This window comes from Lepeophtheirus salmonis, chromosome Z (assembly GCF_016086655.4).
Source record: "Lepeophtheirus salmonis chromosome Z, UVic_Lsal_1.4, whole genome shotgun sequence".
NCBI classification, from domain to species: Eukaryota; Metazoa; Arthropoda; class Copepoda; order Siphonostomatoida; family Caligidae; genus Lepeophtheirus; species Lepeophtheirus salmonis.
The window spans coordinates 11,454,443-11,482,044 of NC_092584.1; the positions used below are offsets into that span (position 1 = coordinate 11,454,443).

Below are 27,602 nucleotides of genomic sequence, written 5' to 3' on the forward strand. Positions count from 1 at the left end.
ATTTCAATTGTTTGAATAAATAAATATTTTTCCTTTGAAAACGTTAATACCTAAATATGTATATTAATTCATAGTTACTTCTTGTTTTAGATATTTTAAGTGTGGCTATACAAACTCTCAACTTCAAGTTTCTATTCATGAACATCCCCGCGTGATAAAGCGAATTTCCACATCTATTGGACGTGTTCACAATATGACCTGGATATTTTTTAAATAAATAAAGTAAATTTTTGAATTTATTCTGTATATCCATTGCACAAGATATGATAGTTATAATTTTGGAATTGACTAGTGGACAATTTATTTCAAAAATATTGTATCTTGTGATTTTCAAGCATTTGAAATCTCTGTCAAAATGAAACGGTTCTGTGATTTAAAGAATTACTCGTTTGTAGAAGTAAAAATGGTCGAATAAACTATATTTTTGAAACTCGATTGAAATTACTTAATAACGTTTTTACTATTACATCTTTTTGTGTGTCATTTGCTCTCCTCCGAACGAGAACATTTCGATACATTTATTTGTCCACGCAACATTTTCTCTGTAAAAAAAACTACAGGAAAAAAACCTAACATGAGTTAGAAATTAGTCAATTCCTCTTCTCAACTATCAAAATATTATTCAATATTTCTTAGGAATTGTTCAAACCTTAAAAAGAGCTAATTATCATTCAACCAATTAACTTTCAAATCCACGAACCCCTTTACTTTGAAACTAAAAATATTTTTGATTTTTGTCTTTGCTTAATTTATGAATTAATAATCTATTTAAATTGAGTCATTTTTCCTTCGTAAAATTGGACATTTCACAAATTTATAAAAAATATCCCAGACAAGCTGTAAAAAGATAAACAGTCCATGGGAAAAAATACCTGGTTGGACATTCTAAAAGATAGTTTGTACATTTCAAATACGTTTTTTTATGTGTACACGTCTGATAGAAGGGGAAACTCACTTTTAGAAACAAATATATATTATTCTCAAACAATCTAACAATAAAATATTGTTTAAATTTTTTTATGGAAATGATTGAAAGGCTTGGTCCACATATTATAAAAGTTCTTTGTCTTTACAGACTAAATAAATATTTTAAAATAAAGATTATAATAATTATTTAAGAACCAAATTTATCTTTTTAATGCGTAAATTATGATGGAAAAAAATTAATATAAAATCAGAATAAATCAAATAATTTTTTATATAGACAAGATAATTAGAATATAATTTTAAGCATTTAACATATGTCTCATTGAAAAATGCAACATATAATATTTAGATAATAAACGTAATTTAGTAATAATAACCGAAACGAAAATAATATTTTTTTAAAAACCTTTTTCAAAAAAATTATCGTAGAAAAATTAGGTGTAGTAAAAATAAATCAATTTTCCCCCATAAATGGTATTAGAAATGACATTTACCGCTGTCATTAGTGCAACCTGAGACATGCTAAGATTGCTTTTGAAAGATGAGAAATTATTTGACTAATAATAGTTGTTTAAATTTGTATCAAAGATATGGAATAGTAAAGAGAAAAGACGCTTTATTTGAAAGTTTTTCCTTCATAAATGCCAAAAATAGTTATCCCCTTTAATAAATTAGACCTAGCTTTGACCAATAGGGGGATAATTTTGTACCATATTGTTCAAACGCAAGAACAGGCACAGGCTCTAGCTTCTTCAAATGAATGAATTTTTGTATTGGTCAAGAAAAAATTATTGTTTTGTTTAATATTAATCTAATGTGAAAAATGAATACATTTTTTAAAATTCATTCAAATTCTGGAGTGTGGAAAATGTTTAAAGTTTTGAAATTTTTTCAAAATCACAAAGAAAAAACCACCCCTCCTATAGTTATATCCTGCGGACGCCCTTGCAAAGAGACAACTCCTTGAAAGCCCCGGGACCTTGGTTAATAGGCACTTATTCACAAGTATAACAAATAAATAGTCCAGACTTGATATAATGTGCTTATCATATTTTTCTGTTTATGTCGAATGAATAAGCTGTTGAATAATTAAACAAAATAGAAACGTGTAAATATTGACTATTCCAGGTTTTCCATGTAATGATATAACTATCACTACGGCTAGGGGAGGGTCCGTTCCCCTTACTTAAGGTATTGCTGTCTTTTTTTTTTTTTTTGTGATCACAGTTTTAAAATTTGACATTTTTTAATCAAAGTTTTTTATTGTTCAATTGTAAGAAAAAGTATTTCTTCAAATTGTTTTTGATAAAAAATGGTTAAACTATCGTTTTCCGCCCCCCACCTCAAAGAAAAAAAAATACAAGCTGTACATTTTTTCAACAAAATTTTTGTCCAAATTGTTTTGCAGAAAAAACAAAACTTATGTGTCAATTTTGTTATTTGCGACTTTTGTAAGACTTCATTTGGCATTTTCAGGATTTGTATATTACAAAAAAAAACAAAAACAGTCTGTAAATATTTGTGAAAAATGACACGTCTCTGAAAGAAAAATTCTTATCAATGTCTATGAGTTAGGAAAATGATCTTTAAAAAAGAGGAATAATTAAACTTATTTTGCAATGACAATGAAATTAACGAATCAAAACGATGCCGTTTTGACTTAACTTCCTTTAAAAATATTCGATTTCTTTTTACAACACCTAATAAAAAACACACACAAAAATTTACCAACCCCACCTGAATTATAATTAAATTTTCATAAATATATGATTGTAAAAAAAAAAAGTGAAATGAATGGAACATGCCCTTTCCAAGCATGCAAATCTGACACACACACACAACGCAACCTCATTTCCACACTTTTATCAACAACAAAACAACATGGCTGATAAAGGAATAGAACTGATGAAAATTTAGTAATTATTAATTTTTTTGTTAGGTTAGATCGATAACCTGCAAAGTCATCATAGCGCAAGCTTACAACAATTGATTATTATTTAATTTTAATAAAAAAAACACACACGCACACACAGAAAAAGATGGAAAAATATAATTTAAGTATTATGATAATCATTAATTCATGGGCATAAGACGATTAAAAATATATATATTCAGGACAAAAAATCACACAATATAATCTAATGTAAAAAAGTTTTATAAAATTAAGAACAATGAAATTTGTGTCTTTAAAAAAAAAAAGATTAAAGAGTCAGCAACCTTTTCTAAACTATTTTTTTTAAAACACTTCAAAGATATATTGATTTTTATTAATAAAAAAAACATTCTATCTCTAATTTATTAGAGACAATCATGATTTGGTTACGAATCTTTAATCCATTTAATTTATACGTATAAATGACAAAATTTGAGGAAAAAAAAAAAAGATTAAAAATCGTAGCTCAATGATTTTTTCTTTATTTACTTAAAAATTATTTATGTTAATTATATTTTTTCTTCTTCAAAATGAAGTTTTTTTTTTTTTTTTGTTAAACAAGTACCTGTGATCATCGTATTCGTCATAGTGTGATAAATCCTCTAGAGCAGAGCTAAGAACACGTTATATCATAAATATTTTAATATTCATTAAAAATATGATATTATAAGTAATAAAATAATAATTTTTTTTCGCAAAAAATATTTATGTATGTATAAAAGTGTTATTCTTGTTGATGAATAGGATAAATATTTTTGTATGAAGCATATATATATTTTTATAAAAAAATATGAACGTACCTTAGAATGAAGCAAGCAGTTGAAACGATAATCATAAATAGTGACCATAGGGCAATTCCCTGTAAAAAAAAAAAAAAACGATGAAGAAAAATTGAAGTTTTGTCTCTATAGATTTAAAAAAGTTTAAAAAAAGAAAAATCTTTATAATCCTTTTTTTAAATTGTAAAAAACTTGATTTTACGTTTAAAATGATTATGTTAACGAAATAAATCGAATGAATTACAAAAAGTTTTTAAATTACTAAATTAATTGGATAAATTGCAGCAACAATTAGTGAAGTTGAGTGATCTGTGTGTGAAAGGGATTTTAGTTACTTAACTATGTGTGAAATATATATTATATTAGAACAAATTTTCATCCAACTGATGGAATCCACAAACGTTTTTATGTGTATAAATGAAGTAGTTTTATCGAGTTTTAATATTACAATGAGAGGGTTTTTTTAAGGTAGCGTTGTGGAAAAAATTGGACTGTTTATCCATTTGTAAATATTTTGATATATGGGATTTACCTGAGCAGCTCGAGATGTATGTGGATATTCAAAGAGATCCCAGAGGTATTTCCGTATCTTGCCTAAGAATGAATCTCCAAAATTCTCGATATCTTCTCTTGCTTTAATATCGAGCTTTTCACTCTCTTCCATGTCGATTTCCTTCATGCAGATCTCTATCTCAGGATAGTACTTTACAGCACAGCAAGGCTCTACAAGGAGCTCATCAATTCCCCAATAACGAAGATCATCCCTTGTGAGATAGGCGCAATTATTGTTATTTAAATGCAAGTGACCAGAACGATAAGCGTCAAGAATGTGAGCAAATCCGTTCCAACTTCGATCAAAAAAGAATTCAGGGGTCTCTTCGGGATCAACAAGTCGATAGCGGTCACAATGATTTAAAATATCATCAAGTGCTGTACAATGCACTACTTTCCAAAGGCGAGAGCCAGGGAAATTGGCAAAGTTTTTCGAGAGGACCTCATACTTCCGCCCTCCTACATTGATGATGATGGAGTTTGGACATGTCATCATGTTATTTTTCTCTGGAGATTTTCCATTTAACTCAGAGTTGGAGGATTTCTTGTTGTTCGCAGAGTCATCTTCCTCGGTGTTGTTACACGTTTTGTTAGTCGCAGAGGAAGGTGTCAGATTTTTCGAACCAGCGTTATTGTTATTCGAAGTATTAATTTGGCTCATAGTGAATTATTAATTTATCCTGTTTCAAGAAGTAAAGTAAATTATACGGTTTACGTCTTAGGTTCTTAGTTATTAATAGTTAAGTGGTGTACAAGTGATCATTCAACGACTAGGGGCCTTAAACAAAACTGAATAGTAAAAAAAGAAAACTGATGATGGTAAAAAAAAAAAAAAAAAACTCCCGAAAAATATTTTTTTATTTTTCGCCAAAGCGATGTTTGAGGGCAGAAGAACGGCTTTTTCTTCTCTTCTAAATATATATATATATTAATAACCCATAAAGGGAAGCCGAGAAAAGCATCACGGCTCAAGAAATTTCTTCTTATAACAACAGACGAGGACGACAAATAAAAGGGGGGAATTACTCCTTCGGAGAAAAAAAAAAGAGGCTGTAGGTAAATGGCCCTTCTCCTTCTCACCTTGATGATATAGAAAATCTTCTCAACAATTATAATATTAAAAAAAAAAAAAAAAAAAGAAATGTGACATTTTATAATTGGTAATTCGTATTTTTTTTTACATCTAATTCAAAAGTCTAATATTTAAATGTTACCTCTTTTAAATTATATCAAACCTAAATTCTACAACAAGTGAAATATGAACTTAACATTCTAAGGTTAATTCATTGACATTATTATTGTTATCTTTTCAGTGAATATTTAAACTTAGTAATAGAGTTGACAACCACGTATGAATTCGGCCAAATGAAACATTTGAAGGTACAGAAAGTACATTAGTCCCTTCCGCCTTTATCTTACAAAAGGAGATGAGTAGTGTATATTTCATGTTATATAGCTTTAGTTTTTTAAATAAAAATTTACGGAATTTATAAATTCACATTATTAGTGAAACATAAACTATGTAGTCTGAACATATTTTATTTCAAACTTTGTGAATAGTTTTATACTTAATAATAAATATAATAATACTATATATCCTGATCTACTTTTAGTGAAGTTATACTGTAATCCAGTTTGATTTAAGCCTGACTTAAATGCAAAAAGTTGATGATTATTACTGAATGTTACCTCTTTTAAATTATATCAAACCTAAATTCTACAACAAGTGAAATATGAACTTAACATTCTAAGGTTAATTCATTGACAATATTTTACGTGTCCAACTCCAGGAGAAGTAAATTTGAAGGTAGATATGTGATAGTTCTTTATTCTTATTATAGGACACATATACTTGTCTGAATTTTTTTTTCAATTAAACCACTGTATTTGTGGGTATTGAATATTGTAGGAGGATATAACATTGGATTTAGTAGACAAATTCTACTTAATCTTCTACAAATTCAATATTTGGTTGATTTGAAATTACCCAAGGCTGCAGTTTTGCAAAAACTTTGTACGTTTGTCAGCAACAAATAGCTTAGAATTTCATCAAATGAACCACAAATAAACATGTATGATTGATAGTTATAATTATTTAATTTCCTTTCTGGCCTTGGATTACTGCGACAGAAAACATTCGATAGAAATGTACCTGCTCACTTAGTCTCATCAAATAAATATAATTGGATGTTCATCAATTATCAATAGTAAAAATTGATAGCATTATAAACTGAAATGAAGTGTTTATTTTTTGAATTTGAATTGACGAGTAAGGAATTCATTTAGCTATATATAGAAAGTCAACAATCAATAATATAACAGATTTGAGACGTATCTATCCCTCGTATTGTAATATCTGCAATATCTAATCAACCAAATAAATTTGTTTTATAGATTCTCTAATAATGAGGTCAATTCTTGAGAATGATGATAACAAATATGGCAAACATCGCATTTTTTGAAACACACAATTTTCTAATGACGAATAAAAGTGGATCTACTGCAATATTTATCGTACCCTTGATTCAAACATGATTCTGTATACTTATTATATACAACATCCCTATTCAAATGATTTGGTTAACAAATGCTTTGAAATCATCATTAGATGTAACTTTTCCCGTAACAAATGTACTATGATCCTTCATTAGGTTCTTCATAAAATGTCTAATACTTCTTTCTTTAATATTTCTTTTGTAAGAGTTATTACATGTATTTCCAGTCAATTTGTGTTGTTTATGAGTAAACCCATTTTTAAAATAATGTGTTTAAAATCGTGGAACTCCGGATTTCCCTATGAGGAAAGAAAAAAATGTGAGAAAAACTTTCGGTCCACTAAATTTGATTTTTTTTTATCTTTTCTGTCCAGGGCACCAACATGTCCAAAAACATAGGGCTACAGAAGAAATTCAATTGTAATCGAATCAATTCAATCAAGGAGTTTTGTTTCTTAATGGATCAAATGGTACTAGAAAACAGGAACAACTATTTTCGAGATACTTTTCAATTCAAAACGTACTTCGAAAATTAATACTTCGTATTAATTGATACGATAAATTTAATGGGACGTATCTCACACTGTGGTTATGGTTATCTTATCTGATGAAAATCTATCTGAGACCACCAAAAGTTAAAAACCTCAAAATGACTGTTTATAGGACGAATACTCCATCAACATCTTTTCAATAGTCCAAAACGTGTACATGCCCCGGAAGCCAGCCTTGGTTTGGTGGAGGAGATTTGTCTCAAATGGAGTTAACTCTTTACAAGCCATAACCCTCTTGTAGTCATAATCAATTGATTTGTGTACTTCAACTTCTTGTAAACAAATGTTTATCCTTCGATCTAGAAAGAATAGTATCCGTATCTGCTTTCAGCAGGATGGTGTTCGGCAAATTATAATCATTTCTGACCAATAAACTTTTGGCCTTCTCCCCCCATACTGATATCCTTAAATTTTACAGTGTAGATTATGGTGCAGATGGAGACTAATGTAATTCATAGGAAGAATAAGGATGATTTGATAATCGTGGGTCAGATATCATAGAAGGACATCCTAGAAGAAACGGTGCGTGCAACCTGCATGAATGGTTTCAATTAATATCCATGATTATAAGTTGACGAAAGCAATATCCTAAAATATCAACTGTATTGAATAAATATATTGCAAAACGTGTACTAGTAATTTTAACTTTCTCATAAATGTATGAAGTTTAAGTGAAAATAATTCAAACAACTTACTCGTCCGTGGCTGTTTGGGTAATCAGGAGTACTTTGCAGGGCCACTTACAATTTTACCATCAATGAGGACCCAACCCCACCTAGAAGTCACTAAGACCAGGAGGCTTGAGAGTCAATGTTTTTTTTCACCCACTTTGTCTGTTTAACTAATTTAGCAGAAAGTTATATTTCCCCTTTTTATGTAATAATACATAGAACCAGCTGTTTTAAATTATTAAATAGTCAACTCAGTAAAACAATTGAGAGGAAAGTTCACTTTATCTTTTTTTTTTTTTCAAAAACTTGATGTGTTATGTTTTTTTCTTTACACATTTCTTTTCTTTTTTGTCAGTCAAATTTGTGAGTGGAAGTATACGTCCTTTTTTTAAAAATTCAACATGAAAATATGTCCAAATTCTTATAACAAACATCACTAAACTTCCCCGCATTATAATTAATTTTCTTTATTTCATAACAATATATTATAAAGTATTGTATTTCTAGTTACAACAATACAAAGGTATTATATTATGTAGACTCAATCAATTTCCATTTGGAAATTTGTTCGTAGTCAGAATTGTATTTGTATTTTATAAAAGTCTATATATACGTATTATTTTGTTAAAACACTACAAATAGTACATACAACAAATGGAAAAACGGAAATTCTCACAAAGTATTCTGACAGCTAAAAGGTTAAAATTGAAAATTAATGTTTATTTTTCTCTTTCCAAGAAAAAGAATGATTTTCTTGATTTTATTTATTTATATATATATTTTTTTTTTACATTTCATTTTATTATTCTATCTTTTAATCTACTGTAAAAAAAAAAAAAAAAAAAAAAATATAAGCACCTTCATCTTTGGTACTTTTGAATTTTTCTTCATCCTCCTTTTACTAATCATAGAGCAACTACTTTTCATCTTATTTCTCTTGCAAATATTTTGCTTCAAATTGCTTCGTTTCTCAAATATTTGAATCATTTTTCTCCCTTGTTAATTATGAATACATATATACTTGGGCTGAAAGCCACCAAGTTGATGTCCTTTTAAAAAAGGTGCCTTTAAGGTGATAACAAAAATTGAAAGCTTTTCAGGCTCATTGATATTTTACAGATACCAAATGCATATAATATTAGAAACCTATAAGTGAAGGCTCAAACGTGCCCACTGCATGGAGTAGAAAAACTTAAAAATTAATGCAATGCCATAAACTAAATTTAAAAAAGTCATTTGCCGACTATTAGTTATATTTTATGAGAAAAAAAATATTTATTACACTTTAATAGTCCAAAAGTATACCTATATAAAAAATCTGGCCTGTGAAAAAAAATAAATCACATTTTCTATGAAATTATTTAATTCCAATATCAAACTTAGCACAGGCTTCTTTTTTAGGTAAGTATAAACATTAAGTGCATCAAAACCCCCTCCCCCCACCCTAGTAAAAATATTACCTTGACGGTACGATAAAAATATTTTACCTAGTATAAAATCTCATGAAATATTTTTAAATTCAAATAAATACACCAGGGACCACATTAAGCATTTTGAAATGAGAATATTATGGCATTACTACTGCAAGCAAGTCCAACAACATTCATGTTTGCTTTTGTCCAAGAATTATATGTTTCATATTATTATTGTTAACTTACACTTTCTCGAAAAAATATATTTTTTTAATTTTAGTTCGTAAGAAATACATGGTTACTAATCTAGGAATATTTCTTTAATGGCGTAAGAGAGTTCAAATGAAAGAAATTGCATCATTTATGTAGGATTCAAAACTCATGGGTTTCTGGGTGCATCAAACCCACTGATTTAAAAATGTTTTTTATTTCGTTATGCTGGTATAGCAAAAGTGTTTTATTTCATAAAAAATAATTTCAAAGAAATTTCATAAATTTTTGTTTACATTTATCGGCCCCAGATCAATGGTAAAAAATGAAGATATTACCAGATTTACATATTTTCACTTGGGGGCTATCTGATGTACATTTTATTATTTGAATATAATAATTTTTTTTCTTCATAAACATATGCAAATGATTTGCATTATGAACTTATGTTACGTCATTGTTGTAATTTTTCAGTTCTTCTACTACATTTTTAGCGAGCGCGCTTGAGCCTTCGCTAACAGTTTTCTTGTAGTATTTACCTGTAGAGATATATAATAAAATTATTTGTAAGGCATCAAGAGCAGCTTCTTCTAGTTTTTTCTGAAGAGGCTGTTTTTTCCAAATCCGCTATCATTGTTATACAATTCTTGAGGAGGGATCATCCAAGTATAAAGCAATAACTATTGCGCGTGCTCAGGAAAGACGGAGAGTAACAATAAGGGGTTGTTCAGGAGTTATAAGTATAAGCCCATTTTAGACACGGAGTATAACTGAGAATCGACATTCGAGTAATTACAGCCAATGTCCTTGCTCAATACAAAGTGGAATTTGAGTTTCTTTCTTTATTCTCACTTTTCTCCTCCCAAACCTTTTTCAAATAGTTAGGTTGAGCAAGTTGTTTTTAACTTCTTTTTTTTTTAGCATGGCAGGTCACATTTTTGACAATTATGTTGATACATTTGGGTTTGTTGGGAAATTGTAATTTAATTTAAAATACACTTTTAAAGTACAAACAAAAAATTCTATGTCTACATAAGTAAACCTGAACTCCAACCTTTTTAAAATTATTCAAACCTTTTTTTCTTTCGAATCTAGGAAATTCACCCTGTTGTAGATAGCTCCTTCGAGTGTTTGCGATATTATTCTTTGATTACATTGGTATTATACTGTATGTACCGTGGACTTAAATAAATAAAAGCTTGTCTAAGATTTTACAAATGTATTTTTCATCCTTAAAAAGTTGAAAAGCTTTGCTCCAGTGTTCTTTTGTGAAATAAAGGTAATGTTTTGATACAAGCGGATATCAAAGTCAAACTTTTGGTGTCTAGTTGTATTGTTAAAGAAAAAGGCTGCTTCTACTATGTAACACTGCCAAAGGTATATTTAACATGTCCTAGAAAGCGAGAGCGTCCATTTTTAAGTTGGCAATCTGATCAGGCTTTGATATTTTCCAAAAGCTGCTTTTCTTGAAAAAATAACGTACAGGGAGCGGGGATCAAATTGTCGCCTACTTTAAACCTTGATAACTTGAAGACGACATTATCAAATAAAAAACCGGTTACCAAATAGGAAAGCTATTCTTGTCAACTGACGATACGTAGTTCAGTTAGCATCATGGCGTCATCATATGAGGAGATAAAGAGCTATAAGTGGAACGAGGAGCTTTCGAGGTCCGCCGTAGTCATGGCATTGGTTAATAATGGAGGTGAAATCTCCTATTCAACGATTGCTTCAACCTTAGGAGTGAATTTACGGACTGTTCAGCGTATCTGTAAGAAGCTAGAGGACACCTGGGATGTTGATGCCACCATAAAGGGGGCACCCAAGGAGGAGGGCACCGACAGGAAGGTCAGGGACACCGACTTTCTCGACAAGGTGAAGAAAATGGTTAAGGATGACCCTACCAGGTCCATCAAGGCCATGGCGAGGGATCTGGGCTGCCTTGGTTGTGGCAACAGGACTCAGCATCCTGCCATGTGTCCAAAATCTCCATGCAGGGTTTAACCGAGAACTGTTATGACGTCGTAACCAAGGATTTGTGGCCTCCTAACTCTCCCGACCTTAATCCTTTGGACTATTTTGTCTGGGGCTATGTCGAGAGACATACCAACAGACATCCCCATAGCACCAAGGCCAGCCTGATGGACTCCATCAAGGAGGTATTCGGCAATATGGACAATGAGATGGTCAGAAGAGCATGCGGCCGGTTCAGAGGCCGTTATTGATTATATCGAATGAATGGCTACTCTATACCTATATGCTCGTCATAGTTTGGATTTTCAATAAAAAAGTTAAAAAATGTATATTTTGTGTTGTTTTTTGTAGAAAAATATTTTGGCGACAATTTAATCCCCGCTCCCTGTATATGTTAAAAAAAAGAAACCAAAAATCATCATGGCAATCCTGACATTTAAAAAAATTAAAGGAGACTAAGAATAAGGATCATGAAGTTTCATTAGATCAGCTACAATCCGCTGTGGTGTAAAGAAGGAAGGAGAAAACAACCACATTTGCTAGAATTACTCCAATCTCCAATTCTACTCGTCAACAAGGACTTCCAATTATAACTCTGCGACAAATCCTCAGGGTTACGCTCCGTTTTTTATGAGCACACCGCAATGTTCAATCAGGTTTTGAATAAAATTGATTCTATTTAGTAAACGATGCTCACTGCTCAGGAGTTAAATAATTATGACAACTGCTAAGGAAAAGAAAATTCATTCTTCAAATTACAAATTAAAAAAAAACATAAAAAAAAACACAAGTAGATTTAAATTACTGGCTATTAGTGTAAGTCCTGTAGGACATGTAATAGAATTGAGTATCGATATTGGAGTAATTCTATATCATTATTAGAAACGACGTGGGATTTGTGTTTCTTTCCTTATTGTCACAGCTACTTCAAGCTCATTCAATAAAATGTCATGACAGCTAAGCTGTTCTCCTCCCAAATATTCTTTAAATTTTAATGGTTACAACACTTATATACTATTTCCTTTTATTTTTGACAAACAGGTGAGACATGTTTAATGCCTATAGACTATATGTGGGTTCACATATCACGTACTTACCTTTATTATATCTTATAACCTTTTTCTTAGAAAAGAAACATGTAAAAGAATTCCCAACAATAGAATTATTTTTCAATAGTTTCACAACATTCTTCACGGCTGAACGAGAGCTTATTCAATGGTTCAATCAACATTCTAGCACAGATTAAGGGAAAATAAACAGAAATATCTACATTTAACAACAGAGTATACTTTAAATTTTTGTGTTGGAGTGGTAGTACATTGATATCTGATTATTTTCCGGCAAAACTATACAAAAAAAGAAAGCAAACTTTAGCAATGATAATTAAGGATTATAACTTTTTGATAACTAAAAAGTAGCTTGCACAGTTTTGCTCCTGCCTCCTCTTCCTGCTCTACAAAATGCCCATTTCTACACATGATTATTCGATAAACGATTTATGAAGTGTTCTTGTTTTAGTTTAGCATTGTTTATAAGAGAAACACTTGGAAATAATCATCATTTTCGGACAATCATTTTAATCAGTTGACAAGGTTGTGGCCTTAAGGGTACAGCTATTCCAATTCTTGAAGAAAAAAAAAAGGAACCAATTAGATAAGAAAGTACAATGTATATTATAAAAAAAAATTAGCTGTAATCACTAATTCAATTTACAGGGTTTTGTGTGTGCAATTGCAGCGTTTTTGAATGATTTTGTACGTTCACAGGGGGGATTTAGTTGGATCTGCTTGTACGATTTGCAGTGGCCTAGTTTATATATAATATCATTTCCTGGCCCACAATTTTCTAGAAAGCCCTTTGTTTTAAGTGACTGTTACTAAAATTAGTGCTGAACCTACACTGGAGACAACCTTGCAATTATGATATTAAAAATATAATGTTATGATGTGCCGCAAGTTCGATTTTGCTGCTTGATCATATTTGAGTGTTTTGAAAAAAAAAATAAGGAGGAATTACGAGCTATACTCTTTACTCAACAGAATACTTGTTACTCGTCCGAACCCTTTTTGAACGCTATAAAACTCCTCAAACAAAAAAATGATAGTTTAAAAAAAACTTTGTTTTCAATGCGTCAATCTTTTTTTATGGACACATTAAAAACAATATATTTTTAATGACACTTATGCTTATTAATAGCAATTCATATTAATAAATAATGATTGTAGAAAAATAATAGTTTTTAAATGGTTAAAATTTATGGAGAAAGGGGTTGACAAAATCCTACTGTAATAAGTAGTAATTAAGATTCTCATTAAATAGCTCAACATTCTTAACCAGATCGGATTAAGCAGATTTCTTCCCTGTGTGAATGCAAAACTTTTTGAGTCTGAATAGGATAAATAGAAAATGTTTAAATTACCAGACGTACACACATGTTCTAAGAGTACAAATTACACAATAATACACATACATATTGTTACCTATTGGAAAATATCCCATTTATGCAGAAAGACAGTCTGTCTAGAAACATATATATGCTATATTAGTGATAAAAATTGGATTCATTTTTGAGTTTGCCTGTTTTTTTGGAATTCGTAATATGAAAAATGAATCTTCTTTTCTTCAGCTCCTTTCACTTAACTACGGAGTAGAGAATATTTTCCTAAATAGATTCAATTATATTCAAAACCTAATTATACATTCGTGTGTGCCCATAAAAGATCGATAGTATCCTCGACAATTTGCTTTGGAGTTATAATTGTCAGTATTTGTTTGACTCAGTGTAGAAGTGGGGTTTGACATTAGAGTCATTCTTGCCCACATCCTTGTTTATTTCCTTCTCCCCCTTCAAATAGTAAGAGTTAACATGGAGATATAAAAAAATATTCATTTAACAAAGTAAAATAGTTAGTTTGTGAAAATTTGTTACAAATTTTTGGTTTTTAGTGAGTTTTGTAATACTTTTCTTTAGTATTTTTCCACTTTTTACAAGTTTTAGTTGGGGAAAAAATATAACTAATTTGACGGATAGTAGATAAGTCTAATTGTACTTGAAATTATGCTTCAACGTAATTATAGAAGGTTAATTTATGATAACGTCACTGGAAGAAGCATATGATGACGTCAATTCAATAATTTTAATGTGACCTTTGCGTCTAATTGAAACGTGTCTTTAATTTTTAGCACGGAATTAGAGCAAATATCGAAGTTTTGGGATTGATCCATACCGACCATTCCTCATAAATGTTACACCCTATTTCCCGTGGGTGCATTTCATAAGAACCACGAAAATGGTTCAATACGCAGCAATGATATTAAAATATAAAAGAAAAAATAAATTCAAATATATAAAAGTTATGCATTCTTATGTTCAATTTTTTTTTTTAAATTGAGTGTATTTGTATATAACTTTATCACAGAAGTCGATGGTAGTATTATATTTGAAGGAGACGCTATCTAAAGAGACTCCAAGAGAATGTGTATATTCTATTTAGTTGTTTAGTTGATATGGTAATTGTGGTGAAATGCATTTAATATAATCTTAAAAACACATGAATTGATGGGTGCGTTGTAACGTGTATTAATGCATCTATCTGTATATGTGGCTAATCAACACACAAGCAAGCCAGAATCACTATTCACAAAATTGATTTAGAATTATCCTCAATTTTTATCTACATATGTAGATTCCTCTTATTTATTTTTGAATGTGCCGGAAATTTCACTTACAGTAGCCTAAACTGATCACTTATTAAAGAATATAAGAAATCGACAAATTTTGTTTGAAACGCATATCCTACCCAATATAATGTTTTAAATTAAATAAAAATTCTTAGATATTTTAATTCATCCCACAAATTTGAATAAGGTATAGCTTATAATTATAAAACTATGCAACAAAAGGAAGATCTTCGAGCGCCTAGTCACTGAAATTCAGATATATTGCTATCATTTAAGTCGTACAACACGAAAAAAAGGATTAAAACTATCAACTTTGACATGCCCCATTTCGACATGAAATAATTATACACATGAATTCAAAATAAATAACATATTGACACAAACATTTCAGCATTTGAAAAATAAATTATATATTAGTTTATCTTGATAATAAAAATGTATATAACCACCAAAAAATACAGTAAAATTAAGTGCTTTAAATTCTTTTTTATTTTTTCTTCAAGTGCTTTATATCATAGTTGAAGTTATAGAATATACCTGTTATTTCAATTTTAATAAATACCTTAAAAAAGGTCGATTTTCGTTGATTTGTGGGGAATTTAGTTTCTAATATTTATTCAGAAATTTAAAAAAAAGCTAGTTAGGTTGCATGAATAAAGATATCAATTAATAAGTGCGTGAATACAAATAAATTATTTTCAATATAACGCATCTATAAAATTGTTTTAATCCCGTTATTTCATTTTTAATTATTCTTCTGTTTAATTTAATTTTTATTTTTTGTTTGATAATTTTCTTATTTTTACCGTTGTTTGTTTTTAAGCTTAAAATTTTATCTTTTATGCGATGTGCTAAGCTTTTGTCAAAAAGTTTATATTTTGTTCTGAATAAAGTTACGCCATGTGGCAAAAAAAATAAATTTTTTTTTTAATCCCCTTATATCTAAATGATTAACAAATAAGCGATTCACTATCTTCCCCGAAATATTATTGATGAAAACGCTTGAAGAAAAAATATAACGATATTAGCTGTAATAAATAATTTTGGTTTCAGCTTGCAGGAAAAAATGCTGTTGCATAGTCTAATTACCTCAAACATTTCTAGAAATAAAAAAACTTATTTTTCAGTTTGTTATCTCCAAAGGAACGAGTAAGCTAGAAAATGCACCAGATTTTCATTACTAAATAAGACCTCCACCCTAAAATATTTTCTTATAAACTTGAATTTTAACAATGATATAAACTTTGGTTATGTGTATTCAGACTCTTTCATTAATGTTCGTTAATGTTCTTTATTTTTTGTGAAAGGTAATTTCCGACTCGAGGGGATAATTTATCCTTAAAATTTTACAATTGTATATACATTCGTGCAGAGATAATATCAGAAACCTAATACATTTCCATTCATTTAAAAATATATATAAATGAATTTTAGCTATTTATCTTAAATAGAAAAATGTTTCGAAGGAGAACAGCTTAGCTACTGTAAGATTTTATTTGATCAGCTGTAAACAGCTGTAAAAGGAAGGAAATAAAAACAAATCCTACTCCGTATGTACATATCATCATATATCATAAACAGTCAAAAGACTGATCTACAAGAGGTAAATTTTACAATTGGACTTGACCGACAAAATATGTTTGAAATAATTTAAATATGATTGGAGTTCTGGTTTCATAATATTACTTTGTGTGGATATACGACGTATATTATAGTTTAAGTGTATATTTTGACGTCAGTCACAATTTCCCTGGAACGGCAAATGGGTCATTATTAGTTGTTAAAATGATATGATCAGCTGGTGTGCCACAAAAGAAAATAAACTTGAAATTCACGTGGTAATTTTGAGGATTTGAAGAGTATTTTAGAGATAAGCAGCTTAGCTGTTATGCCGTTTTTGTAGATTAGATGCAATGAAGATAAAGGGAATAAGCAACCTATTTTATATCTAGTAATAATAAAGGCAGGAGGAAAGATGGTTCAAGTATCAATTACTCTCAGGAACGTTGAAGGTTGATGCAAAATTCTTTATTACCAGATCAGAATTTCCCTGTTTTGTAATGAAGCAGGGGAGACTACTCTGACCATCTCTTCTAGAACTGAGGCTTTTAAGGGAACTTATGAGCGTTTCTCATATGTACTAGTGGATAATTTGGAAGAACAACTGATTTTGAGATGAATTTTAGGAGACTATTGTGGAAAGGGGAAAAACAAAGTCAAGGCCATTACTACAAAAACTCAACAGTGAATATATGCGAAAAGGACTAAAAAGGACTTAACACATACAAACGCCAGTTCCTTTATTAAATTGTATATCAAGGTCCTTTAAGGTATGGCCTAATTCTTTAGTTAACTGAAGACTAAGTTAATAACGTTATTTCATTTTTAATTGTTCTTTTGTTGTTTTTTTCTTTATTTTTAGGTTGATAATTTTCTTATTTTAACCGTTAATTTTTTTTTTAAATTAAAATTTTATAGTTAATTGGCTGAGCTAAGCTTTTGATTTTGTCTAAAAGCTTATCTATAGGTCTGAATAAAGTTACGCCATGTGGAAAAAATATATAAATGATATAGGGAAGAGTTACTTTTATGTCGATCCTTAATTCTGCATCAGAGTCCAACAAGGATTTACATTTATAACTCCACCACAAATCCTTACTATTACTCTTCTTCTTATATACGCTAGTGATTACTTTATACTTAGATGTTCTCTCTTCAAGTAAAAAATTATAATGGTAACATCTTTGTAAAATAAAAAAAACCATTCAAGTTGCTACAACAAATGTCTTGCGTTCGTGAAATTTAATATTTTTTTAGCTCTAAATATCATTTTTATTATAGGGAACTCATGAATGACTTTTATAAATATTCAATTAGAGTGGTTGTATAATTTTTTGAACTCAAAAAGTTCATAGATACAATTACAAAATATGTTATCTATAAATGATTAAAAATGTGGAAAATGTCATTTGATTATATTTAAACCTTTCAAGTGTTCCAAAAATAATGTTTATAATTTAAAAGGTCTTGAAAGAAGAGTTCAACTGTTGCAACAATTACTAAGTTGCTTTATAAAATATATATTCATTTGCAACTACTACCCAACGTCTCAAAAATCTACATATAAAATAGAATATCCTTTTTTTAATTTTCAGAGACAAAAAAAATCTTAATTTCCTGTTTCATTATTATACTCTTATTACATCATGAAGAACCCAACATTCATCTATTTTATATATTTTTTCTCCATTAAAAGACACAGGGGGCACTATTGAAATCTGTACACTAACTAATTTACTTTTTTAAGGTTGAGTCGTTGAAACTATTTCAAATTTCATTATTTTAAAGTACAAACAATGAATTACAAAAAATAATAATAAACAGAGCTCTCTATCTTATATACAAGTCGAGAAAAAGGCACTTGAACGTGATCAAGGAATTTTAAGCCTTGTACTCTTTGATGGTGGCCGTCTCCAAAACCTCCGTCTATGCCCTCAGCAAGCCCAAAACGTTGGGTAGGAAGAAAGAAGGATTCTGTCGAAAATACCAAACCTGTAGGAGTTCAAGAAAACAGCCCAGGCTAATCCTTTCAAGTCTATAAGGGCCTATGCAAGAGATGTCTATATTTCACACTAGACTGTCCAGAGACTTATCAAAAAGAGGGTAGAATGGACCTTGTGAGGGTGGAGAAGTAAATTTGGATTCTAAACTGAAAATTTATTTTCTTTTAATGTGATGGAAGGGATCCCCCTCCCTGTGAAAGGACTTTTATGAGAGGAAGATGTAAAAAAACATTAAACTGATACCTCATGAATGACCCTTTTCTTACTCCAGGATTAATATGGCAATTTTTTTTTAAAATTTACATTGTACAAGAGATTGATCAAAAAATATACTAGTCACTACATTTATCTTAAATATCAAGTACGCAGAGGTTTTTGAAAAAAAGTCATAACCCTCAACATAAGCTTTGTGATGTCGTATAGGAGTTACACATGTTTTGCAAAGAAAGACCACTGATATCCTACAAGAATAATATTGATAATGATTTCGATCCAGAGTGTTCATCTTCAATTGTTAAACTCGAAACAAAATTGTGTGATCTTGTATAATATCAATATATCTTTGAATAATTAATTTTATATCTTCATTCATATTGTTTTTATATTTTGACTTTGAAAAAGCAAGAAAGTTTGAGATGGAAGTGTTGGTTGTGTTTGATATTTATTGTATAATAAAGTTTTGTATTAGTAGATTTTCACTATTATTATATAAAACAAGACATAAATTGATATTCTCAATATATATTATGTAAATTGTAACATACCTACATAGTTAGGAACAAAATTGAGCTTCATTTTCAAGCCAAGTAGCTTTTGGAACGCTAATCATATAGATTTTTTTAAGTTAAGATAAAGTTCACTATTTTTGATATTTTTGCAGTGTTGAGCTTCATTATAAAAGTATTTTTAAGATTGAATGGTGGAAATAAATTTTCCTTCAACAAAACGGGTTTTATCAGTTATTCCGAGCAAATAAATTTCGTCCAAAAATCTTCGTCTTTGAAATGAAGGGAATATATAATTATATTTTGAGAATGAACTAATTTTTCATATGAAAAATAATACACCAAATTATTGATTGAGGTTTTTTAAATTTATTTTTAAAGATATTTGTAAAATATAAGCATTTTTAAAAATCAAATAAGTTGGTTCGATACTTTTATTACAAAAATTTATAAAAATGAGTTTAAAATTTTTTACAGATACTTATAGACATACTTTTCGTCAAAATTCAGTCTTAGGGGGACGGGGGAGGGAATTATTCATCATGGCAACGGGCTTGGTTATCTATATATTAATAGTTACATTAATTTTTTTTATCCAAAATATTCAAACGTAAGACTTGGAGCTCTCTCCCTGTTTCTTCATTCACATATTTATTTTTATCATCCATCAATATTTTTATGAAGGACTAATAGAGTGTTTATATAGTTGTCTTTTGTTATTTTTAATAGTAAAATTTCAGTCCTGTAGTTCCTTGTATCATTGTACATTGGTACAGAATAATAATTTCAAATCTTAATAGAACCAAATAATTGTTCAATTAACTGTGTTATCAGAAAAAGGAACTTTTAAACTATTAGCAATGAACAAACTTTCATCTCGGACAGGAAACGAACAAGTCAATACTGTATTTAAAGTAATGAAATATATTTGAATATTGGACACAACATCAAACCAAATATGTAAATATAAATGAAATAAGTACTTTTTCATTCATTTGATATTTCATCAAGAACAAAGAAAAAAAAGTATCCAAATAATATATTTTTTGTAGATACCATCGTCTACAAGGAACTAGAACTAGATTTTTGTTGCCGATTTCATTTGTTAAAATTGAATTAAAAATGTCACTCTCCATAAACAGCATGAAAAAAGGTCACGAAGGTCATTTTAGCTAAAAATTTAAACTTTTTAGTTGAATTTAATGTGAATTAAACGTAATAAGAAATTTGCAGATAGATCAGTCAAATAGTTGCGTGGAATATGCTAAAGAATTAAAACAAGGCACATGACCTAAATTTTATTCAACATCAGTTAACGTTATTTTGAACATATATATATATATATATCGTGAACGGAAGTTACACCCTGTGCAGTTCTGCTCTGGGAAGTTACACCCTATGCAGTTTTGCTCTGGTAAGTTCGCCCTGTGAAAGTTTCGCCCTCATACATATGTATATTCCACATATAATTTAAAGTCTTCCTTTACTTATACTTAAAGTCCTTTGTAATTAATTATGAAACTATGGCTATTGAAAGATGAATTGTTTCTTATTTATTATAATGAATTCGCTCCGTTTGATATGTTTTATTTAAAATATATTAGAATTGAATTAAATGCACTCATTTTAAACTACTAAATGCAAAAATGCATTAGAAATGACTTCAATGGGGGAGACTAATTTTAAATCTTAAATTTTATATGTAGAAGATACATTTATCCTATAATATATAGATGAGGGGAAAACTTCTGCAGGGCGAAACTGCCCGGGGCACAACATCCTAAAGCTTATATATCTATCTTCACAATAATAGTTAAAATATATTTCATTATAAATTTATTTAGCACAATTGATTATTTTTCAAAAACAAAAACAACTTTAATTTGAGATATATGGACAGTATTCAAGCAAATACAAAATTATTTCATAAAAAATATCAATTTCCAAAACTTTAGGGCCTTTGAGCTACTTCTAAATATTTTTTAAAACTATACAAACTTTTTTTAAATGTTTTTTGTACAATTAAGCGCCATTTTTTAACGAAAGCCATTTACTTTTCCAATTTTTTATATATTTTATTGTTACTGTAGTGACGAGGTTATAGTAAGTTAGTAAGATCTTTTGGAAGAAACCACACTCATTCCCAACCATATAAGTTTTTTCTTTCTGTTTGTCATCCGTTTGAGTTGAAAAATATACTGAAAAAATTATGTGACTGCCTTTTGGATTCACAAGGAGTAATCCGCATTGACTATCTGGAAAAAGGTAAAACTATTACAGGGTGAACATTCATTATTCATCGTTATTGAACCTTTTGAAAACCGTGCATTAAGAAGAAATACCATGATTGGCCCATAAAAAGTATGTTCATTACATAATGCACTGGCTCACACCTCAGCAGCTGTGGTCGTCAAATGAATGGAAATGGCTTCCAACTCAAGATACATACAACACTAGAAATTTCACGTACCTTCACTTTTTTGTCATCCATAATAGATATTTTTATATAATAAACGCAACCTCAACAAAAAATGATAGTTAATGATTCAAAAATTAAGCATATCTCATTTCATTTTTTAGTTTTCATTTTTACCAAGTTTATAAACTGCGTTATTAAAAGTATTCTCACTCATGGCAGGTTAAAAAATATCAAAATTTAGGAGGATTCAACTACTACTGTTTTATACCTTCAATGGCTATAGTTTAAAAAATGAAACTAAACTTTTATATGTGATTAAAATTCTAATGTTCCTTTATTATTTTGAAAAGTGAATCTCTAACTTTCCATGAACAAAAAAGAACAGTACTGAATATTTTAGTATATAATTATAGTTATTTACTTATAAACTCATTCATTAGTATTTTTTGCAAACAACAAAGTAGCAGAATTGTTTCTACATCTAGCGTTTTGACATTTTCACCTTTTCTATCTTTTTTAATCAGATTTTAACTAAAAAAATGTGTAAATTGTTATAAAATGCACGTTTGATTGTATTTCTATTTATTAAATCAAGTATGAACACTCCAAAACGACTTACTTTCATCATACAAACAAACTTTTTTTATTAATATAGACTTTTTTTTTTTTTTGGGGGAATAAATTACTGTCTATCTGAATAAAATTTTTTAGAATCTTGGTCGAATTATAAATTTAAGAAAAGTGTAAGATTTAATCCAATATGAAATAACATTTTCATAGGGTGACATTTATTTTTTTTTCGAGCCATTACATAAATAATTCAATTTTTCATAAAAAATGTTGTTTCACCAACTCTTGAAATCAATGGGAGGTTAAGGTAGTGACTCTTCTCTTAGAATCGGTCTTAATTTAGGTTTTTACCAAGAGTCGAGGCTAGTGGGGAATATATACTAGGAGTTCAAGCTCTCCATACCGCCACTTTGATGCGCTATAATACGTAAAAACGGGACTTAGGGAGGTGATTTTCTTTTCCTTAGATAACTTGTTCAAATCTGCACTAGTCTTGGATTGACATGGGATCTAATGAACGGCCTTACATGTAGCAGCAAGACTCAAATCCCTTCTGCAAATCGAAAAAAAAAAAAAAATCAAATGGGTCCAAGATAATTTTGAAAACTTATATTTGCTAGAATTTCGGCCACCAAACTCGCTGGATCTGAATCTGATGTTTTTTTTTTTTGCATGGGACTATCGTACGAGAAACAAACAAAACTCCTTACAAAACAAAAACGAACTTAACAATCCGATGAAGAAGTAATTGCAGGATTTGCCGAGGGAACAAATAACGAATGCCTCTTCGTTCTTTCGGCCTCGTAAAGAGTCTGTAATTAATGCTGGAGGTAGTTAAATTTAATAATATAAACCATAATCCACCAGGCTTTCATAATCTAGTTTTATTTTTAAATCTGAAAGCTGGTTGGAGAGAAAATTGCTTTTGGAAAGAAACTCCTATACGGGGAACACATTCCTTGTGCATCCTGTATGTACACTTTCCTTAAGATATATAAATTTAATTGTCTTCCAAATTTCTTTGCGATACACCTATGAAATAGATATTCATTATCGGTAAGGATATTAGAGCAGGCAATTTTAGTTTGCACACTGTATATGGAATTACAGATTGAGTTATTAATATTGAATTAATGTTATCGACATTTCAATTTGTATTGGATTTCAATAACCCGAAATTAATTAAATGTAGTATACACATAAGTGTTGAAAGCTACTTGATTTGAGAGCAAAAACATTATTAAGTGGGGGAAAAGTTCAATTTGGTTATGACTAAAGATATTTAGCTGGTGCTGCATTTTTTTAAAGTTATGCTATCATTTTTTTTTGGAAGTGTTGCTTTATATATTTCTCTAACATTCATCACAAAAGAATGAAATAAAATATAATTAAATAACATTAGAAGCATGACTAAAACGATTTTTTTTGTAAGCCTGTTTTTCTTACTTTGTTTTTTTCTTCTATTGGAGCTATTGCGATGAGTCATTTTTTTCCAGTGATACTTTTGGTTTAGGATTTAGATGATGTTGACGCCATATACTGTTCCATCTTCTCAATAAATGCAGTATCAGAAACCCCCTTACTCTAAATAGAGGTAGATGTATTTAGATCTTTTGAGATTTATTAGGATTCTGAGATTGTCTTGAAGGCCTTCCATGGGGCTCTGAGTAAAGAGAGTAATATGTAATATATAATGAAATATGTTGTGAAATACAGTAATATGTTGTGAACAGTTGTAGCTTTTGAGTTGGTTTTTTTCCAAAAATTTTATTTTTGGAGAATAGGTATGAATTTTTGAAATGTTTTCCAAATTTTTTTTTTTGTGAATAGCTTAGGATTTTTCAAATTTTTTGAAAGATTTTTGATTTTTAGATATTTTTTTTTGAAAAAAAATCCCCCTACCCCAAAAAAAAATGAAAATTAATAAATATATATATAATCCTGCAGGCGCCCTTGTTGTTACATGTTGTAGCTTTATTGTGGTCTTATCCCCTCACAACACTAAGGAAAGGAGATTGTCCACCTAGATTTCCCAGTACATCTATCCTCTCCATCAACGCAGTAACGTGGTTATTTCTACTCAGATTTGAAACGCCTTTACTACATAATGTTTCCTCATAATGATAGAGCGTTCTTTACTTTGTCAATGGGAAGTTATTAACGATTATTCATGGTTGTTTTCTTCTAGGTTGAGGTTTAGTAAGGAAAAAAAAGGTAGTGCTTTGTTATAATTGATCTTGGATGATGAAATTAAATAAAGTATGAGCGATAGACGAAGGAAAAATACTAAACCCATCAGGAGGTCATTGACAAATGACCACAGCATCTCTTTAAATAAAATGTTCGATATTAAATTTTCTTTCAATCATGAAATAATTTACTTAGAGGCTCTGGTTTACATAATATATATAGATATATTTTATTAGATAGGTACAATAATATTACATTCAAGGTCGTAATCTAAATCATATTTATATTTGCTCGATATTTTGTTTTTATAAAAAAATAGATGAAATATAAAGTATGATCAAAGGGTTCCTCGATACACGTATAATATTTTATTTGCATAAATTATTTGAATCCTTTTCGATCCATATGGTATCTAAAGGTATTTTTTGTTTGAATGATTTTTTTGAGGACTCTTGAATCATACTAACATTACTCAAATTAATGAAAACATTCCAGCTTATCTCATTTGATGACAAAGTTATGGGAGGATTTGTCAACGTTGAAAAAGTTTTTAATATCAACATTGTCTCCTCCGGGACGGATCGCAACTCTGACACTCTGACTTTTCCAAGATTTTGAATCAATACTACGTACTACAAGTTAATTTTTAACTGACACAAACACCTTTCGGCTATCCGCCAAAACAACAGACAACGTTCTACATGCGTATACACTCAGATTTTGTTGTTTAACTGTTCGCTGTATATATCTTTGTTAGAGGATTGAGGCATATTCTAAATTAAAGTGATCAACCATTCTTTTTTGACATTCTGTTGAAGGGCTTTGCTTAGTAATGTTTCAAAATGCTCGGTTTTATATTAAACGTATACTCAGCTAAAATTGTATTTAAAATTAAAAATCTTTGATGTGATTTTGCTGCTTATTCCATTACATTTTATCTCTCTAGCTCTGTTAGACATTTTAAACTCCTTAGTATTATTCTACAAAATAAATTATAAAACGGGTATTTATTGTTAATTGTCAATAGTTTTCTTTCAATTTATTATCCTTTTGGGGTTAATTTTGAAATTATTTTGTTCTGCTTTTACTTTTTTCTCTATGATTGATACTTTTTGCACCAAGAATACTGTGTCTGTATATTGACTCTATTTTAAAAAAAAAAGTAGCTTCATATTATCGAAAACTATATGAATGTTCTGAATAACCTTTGTTTATACATTGTAACCAACTTCAAAACTAAGCCCTTGTCGTTGAGGACTAAAATCATGAACATTTCGTTATAATTTGAACCAATGAGTTTTGAACTCATTCTTATTTTTTTATTCATTTTTTTTTAACAATACAAAATTTTTTCACAAATAAAAAGGCACCCTCAAAGGTCTAATAAGAAAAATTTGGCTTTAAGAATTGACGACTATTATTCATAGAACACAAATTTTAATTTTGAGAAAAATTATTATGGATGATTTTTTGTTGACAAACAACGTATATATTTTGGTACCTTTGATGTAACCTGAGAGTGTTTATGAGTTTCAATTAACTTGAATGACCCTCTAATTATAAGAAAAAAAAAACATTGCAGGGGGGGGATTGTTTAAAAACCACTTGTTTAAATATACAATAGATAAATCTCAAGTTTTTATTTTTCAAGGATAAATGTGCTCATTTGTTGAGTGAAAAACTGATTCTATCATTTCAAAAGAGGGAAAAAAGAAAAAAAACTGATGTTGAGAAAATATTGTTACAGATATAATGATTAGATTGCATTTTTTAAAAATAACTAAACATACTCCAAAATGATTATAAACACAAGCTGATATGTTTTTCAGTAAATATTAAGGAAATTTTTTATGACAAGTTTAATACTCATTAAGTTATTGATAACTTCGTAAATAAGTTATTTGTTTATGGTTAGAACAAACTATTTCTCAAGTGTACCGATAATTACTACGTATTTTTCCCCTACTTATTTATCCGAAAAAGTTGATTCTTAGTGAAAGGTGAATTAGTTTTTTATATTATATTTATTATTTTTATATTTATTTGGTTTTTATATAGCCTAATAGTTTCAGAGTCTTTGCAAAGTTGAATTTATAATCTTGTACTGGTATTGAAGATAGTAGAAACATGACACATTTGACGCCTTTAAAAAAAAAGAGGGATTTTCATTGTTACAACTGCTCGCTATACTACTTTTTAAAGTTAAAATTCCAGATAATAATATCTCACAACAGAAGTAGGAAGGATATCATTAAATTTCTTCCTACATTCTCATTCAATATACTTGATTATTTGCAATTTAGAAAAGTTCGTTTTTTTTATTAAAATATTCCTTGATTTTTTATTGTTTTAGTTATTTTCTTTTAACTTTGTAGTTGCTTTTTCAATTTTTATAAACTTGTTGTTAGTAATTTTTTGTCCTTGGTTTAAATATGTTTGATATAATGGATTGGTGTATTTTATTCTAGGAAAGTAATTTTAAAAGACAATGTTGCTTATTCATAGCTTTTTTTATCCTTTAGACACAAGACAGGTCGGTATTTTTTATTCTATATTGTACGACTCAACTTTCCCTCCAAAAGGAAAAAAAAAAAAGGCCAGAGATAATCTATAGTTTTCCAAATAAGTCAATTATATCAATTGCAATTTATATTTTGTTATTTCTTTTCACTTTTTTAAATGAATTTCACATTTATTTCTTGTCATATTAAAATCCGATATAGTATTTTTAATAGATATTTTGTTATAATATTAGTTAGTAATATTGTATTAAAAGTGTAGCTATACATTTAAATATGTTTATCATAGCCAAAAAAAAAAAATGGAAATAATAAAATGGCTAATATATTTGCTATATAAACGATGAGGGATCCATAAGAAATGGTATTCTTTTCCTTTAAGAAACGGATCATAACTATGGAACTACTTATTACTTTGTGCATCTGTCAAA

The 27,602-nt window shown here is 29.1% G+C and overlaps 1 protein-coding gene across 2 annotated transcripts in view; it reads right to left on the bottom strand.

Moving 5' to 3' along the window:
* The window catches only part of LOC121130356 (potassium voltage-gated channel protein Shab), a 77,163-nt gene extending 72,128 nt beyond the window's left edge, over positions 1-5,035 (bottom strand). Inside the window, exons 1-3 of one of the 2 annotated variants that reach the window (XM_040726111.2) lie at positions 4,172-5,035; positions 3,661-3,719; positions 3,426-3,473 (exon numbers count right to left, since the gene is read on the bottom strand). In XM_040726111.2, coding sequence (XP_040582045.1) covers positions 3,426-3,473; positions 3,661-3,719; positions 4,172-4,852 — 788 coding nt within the window. In that variant the 5' untranslated portion in view covers positions 4,853-5,035. The remainder of the gene's footprint in view (positions 1-3,425; positions 3,474-3,660; positions 3,720-4,171) is intronic. The other variant, XM_040726112.2, reaches the window with a different exon arrangement.
* Between the last annotated feature and the right edge of the window lie 22,567 nt (positions 5,036-27,602).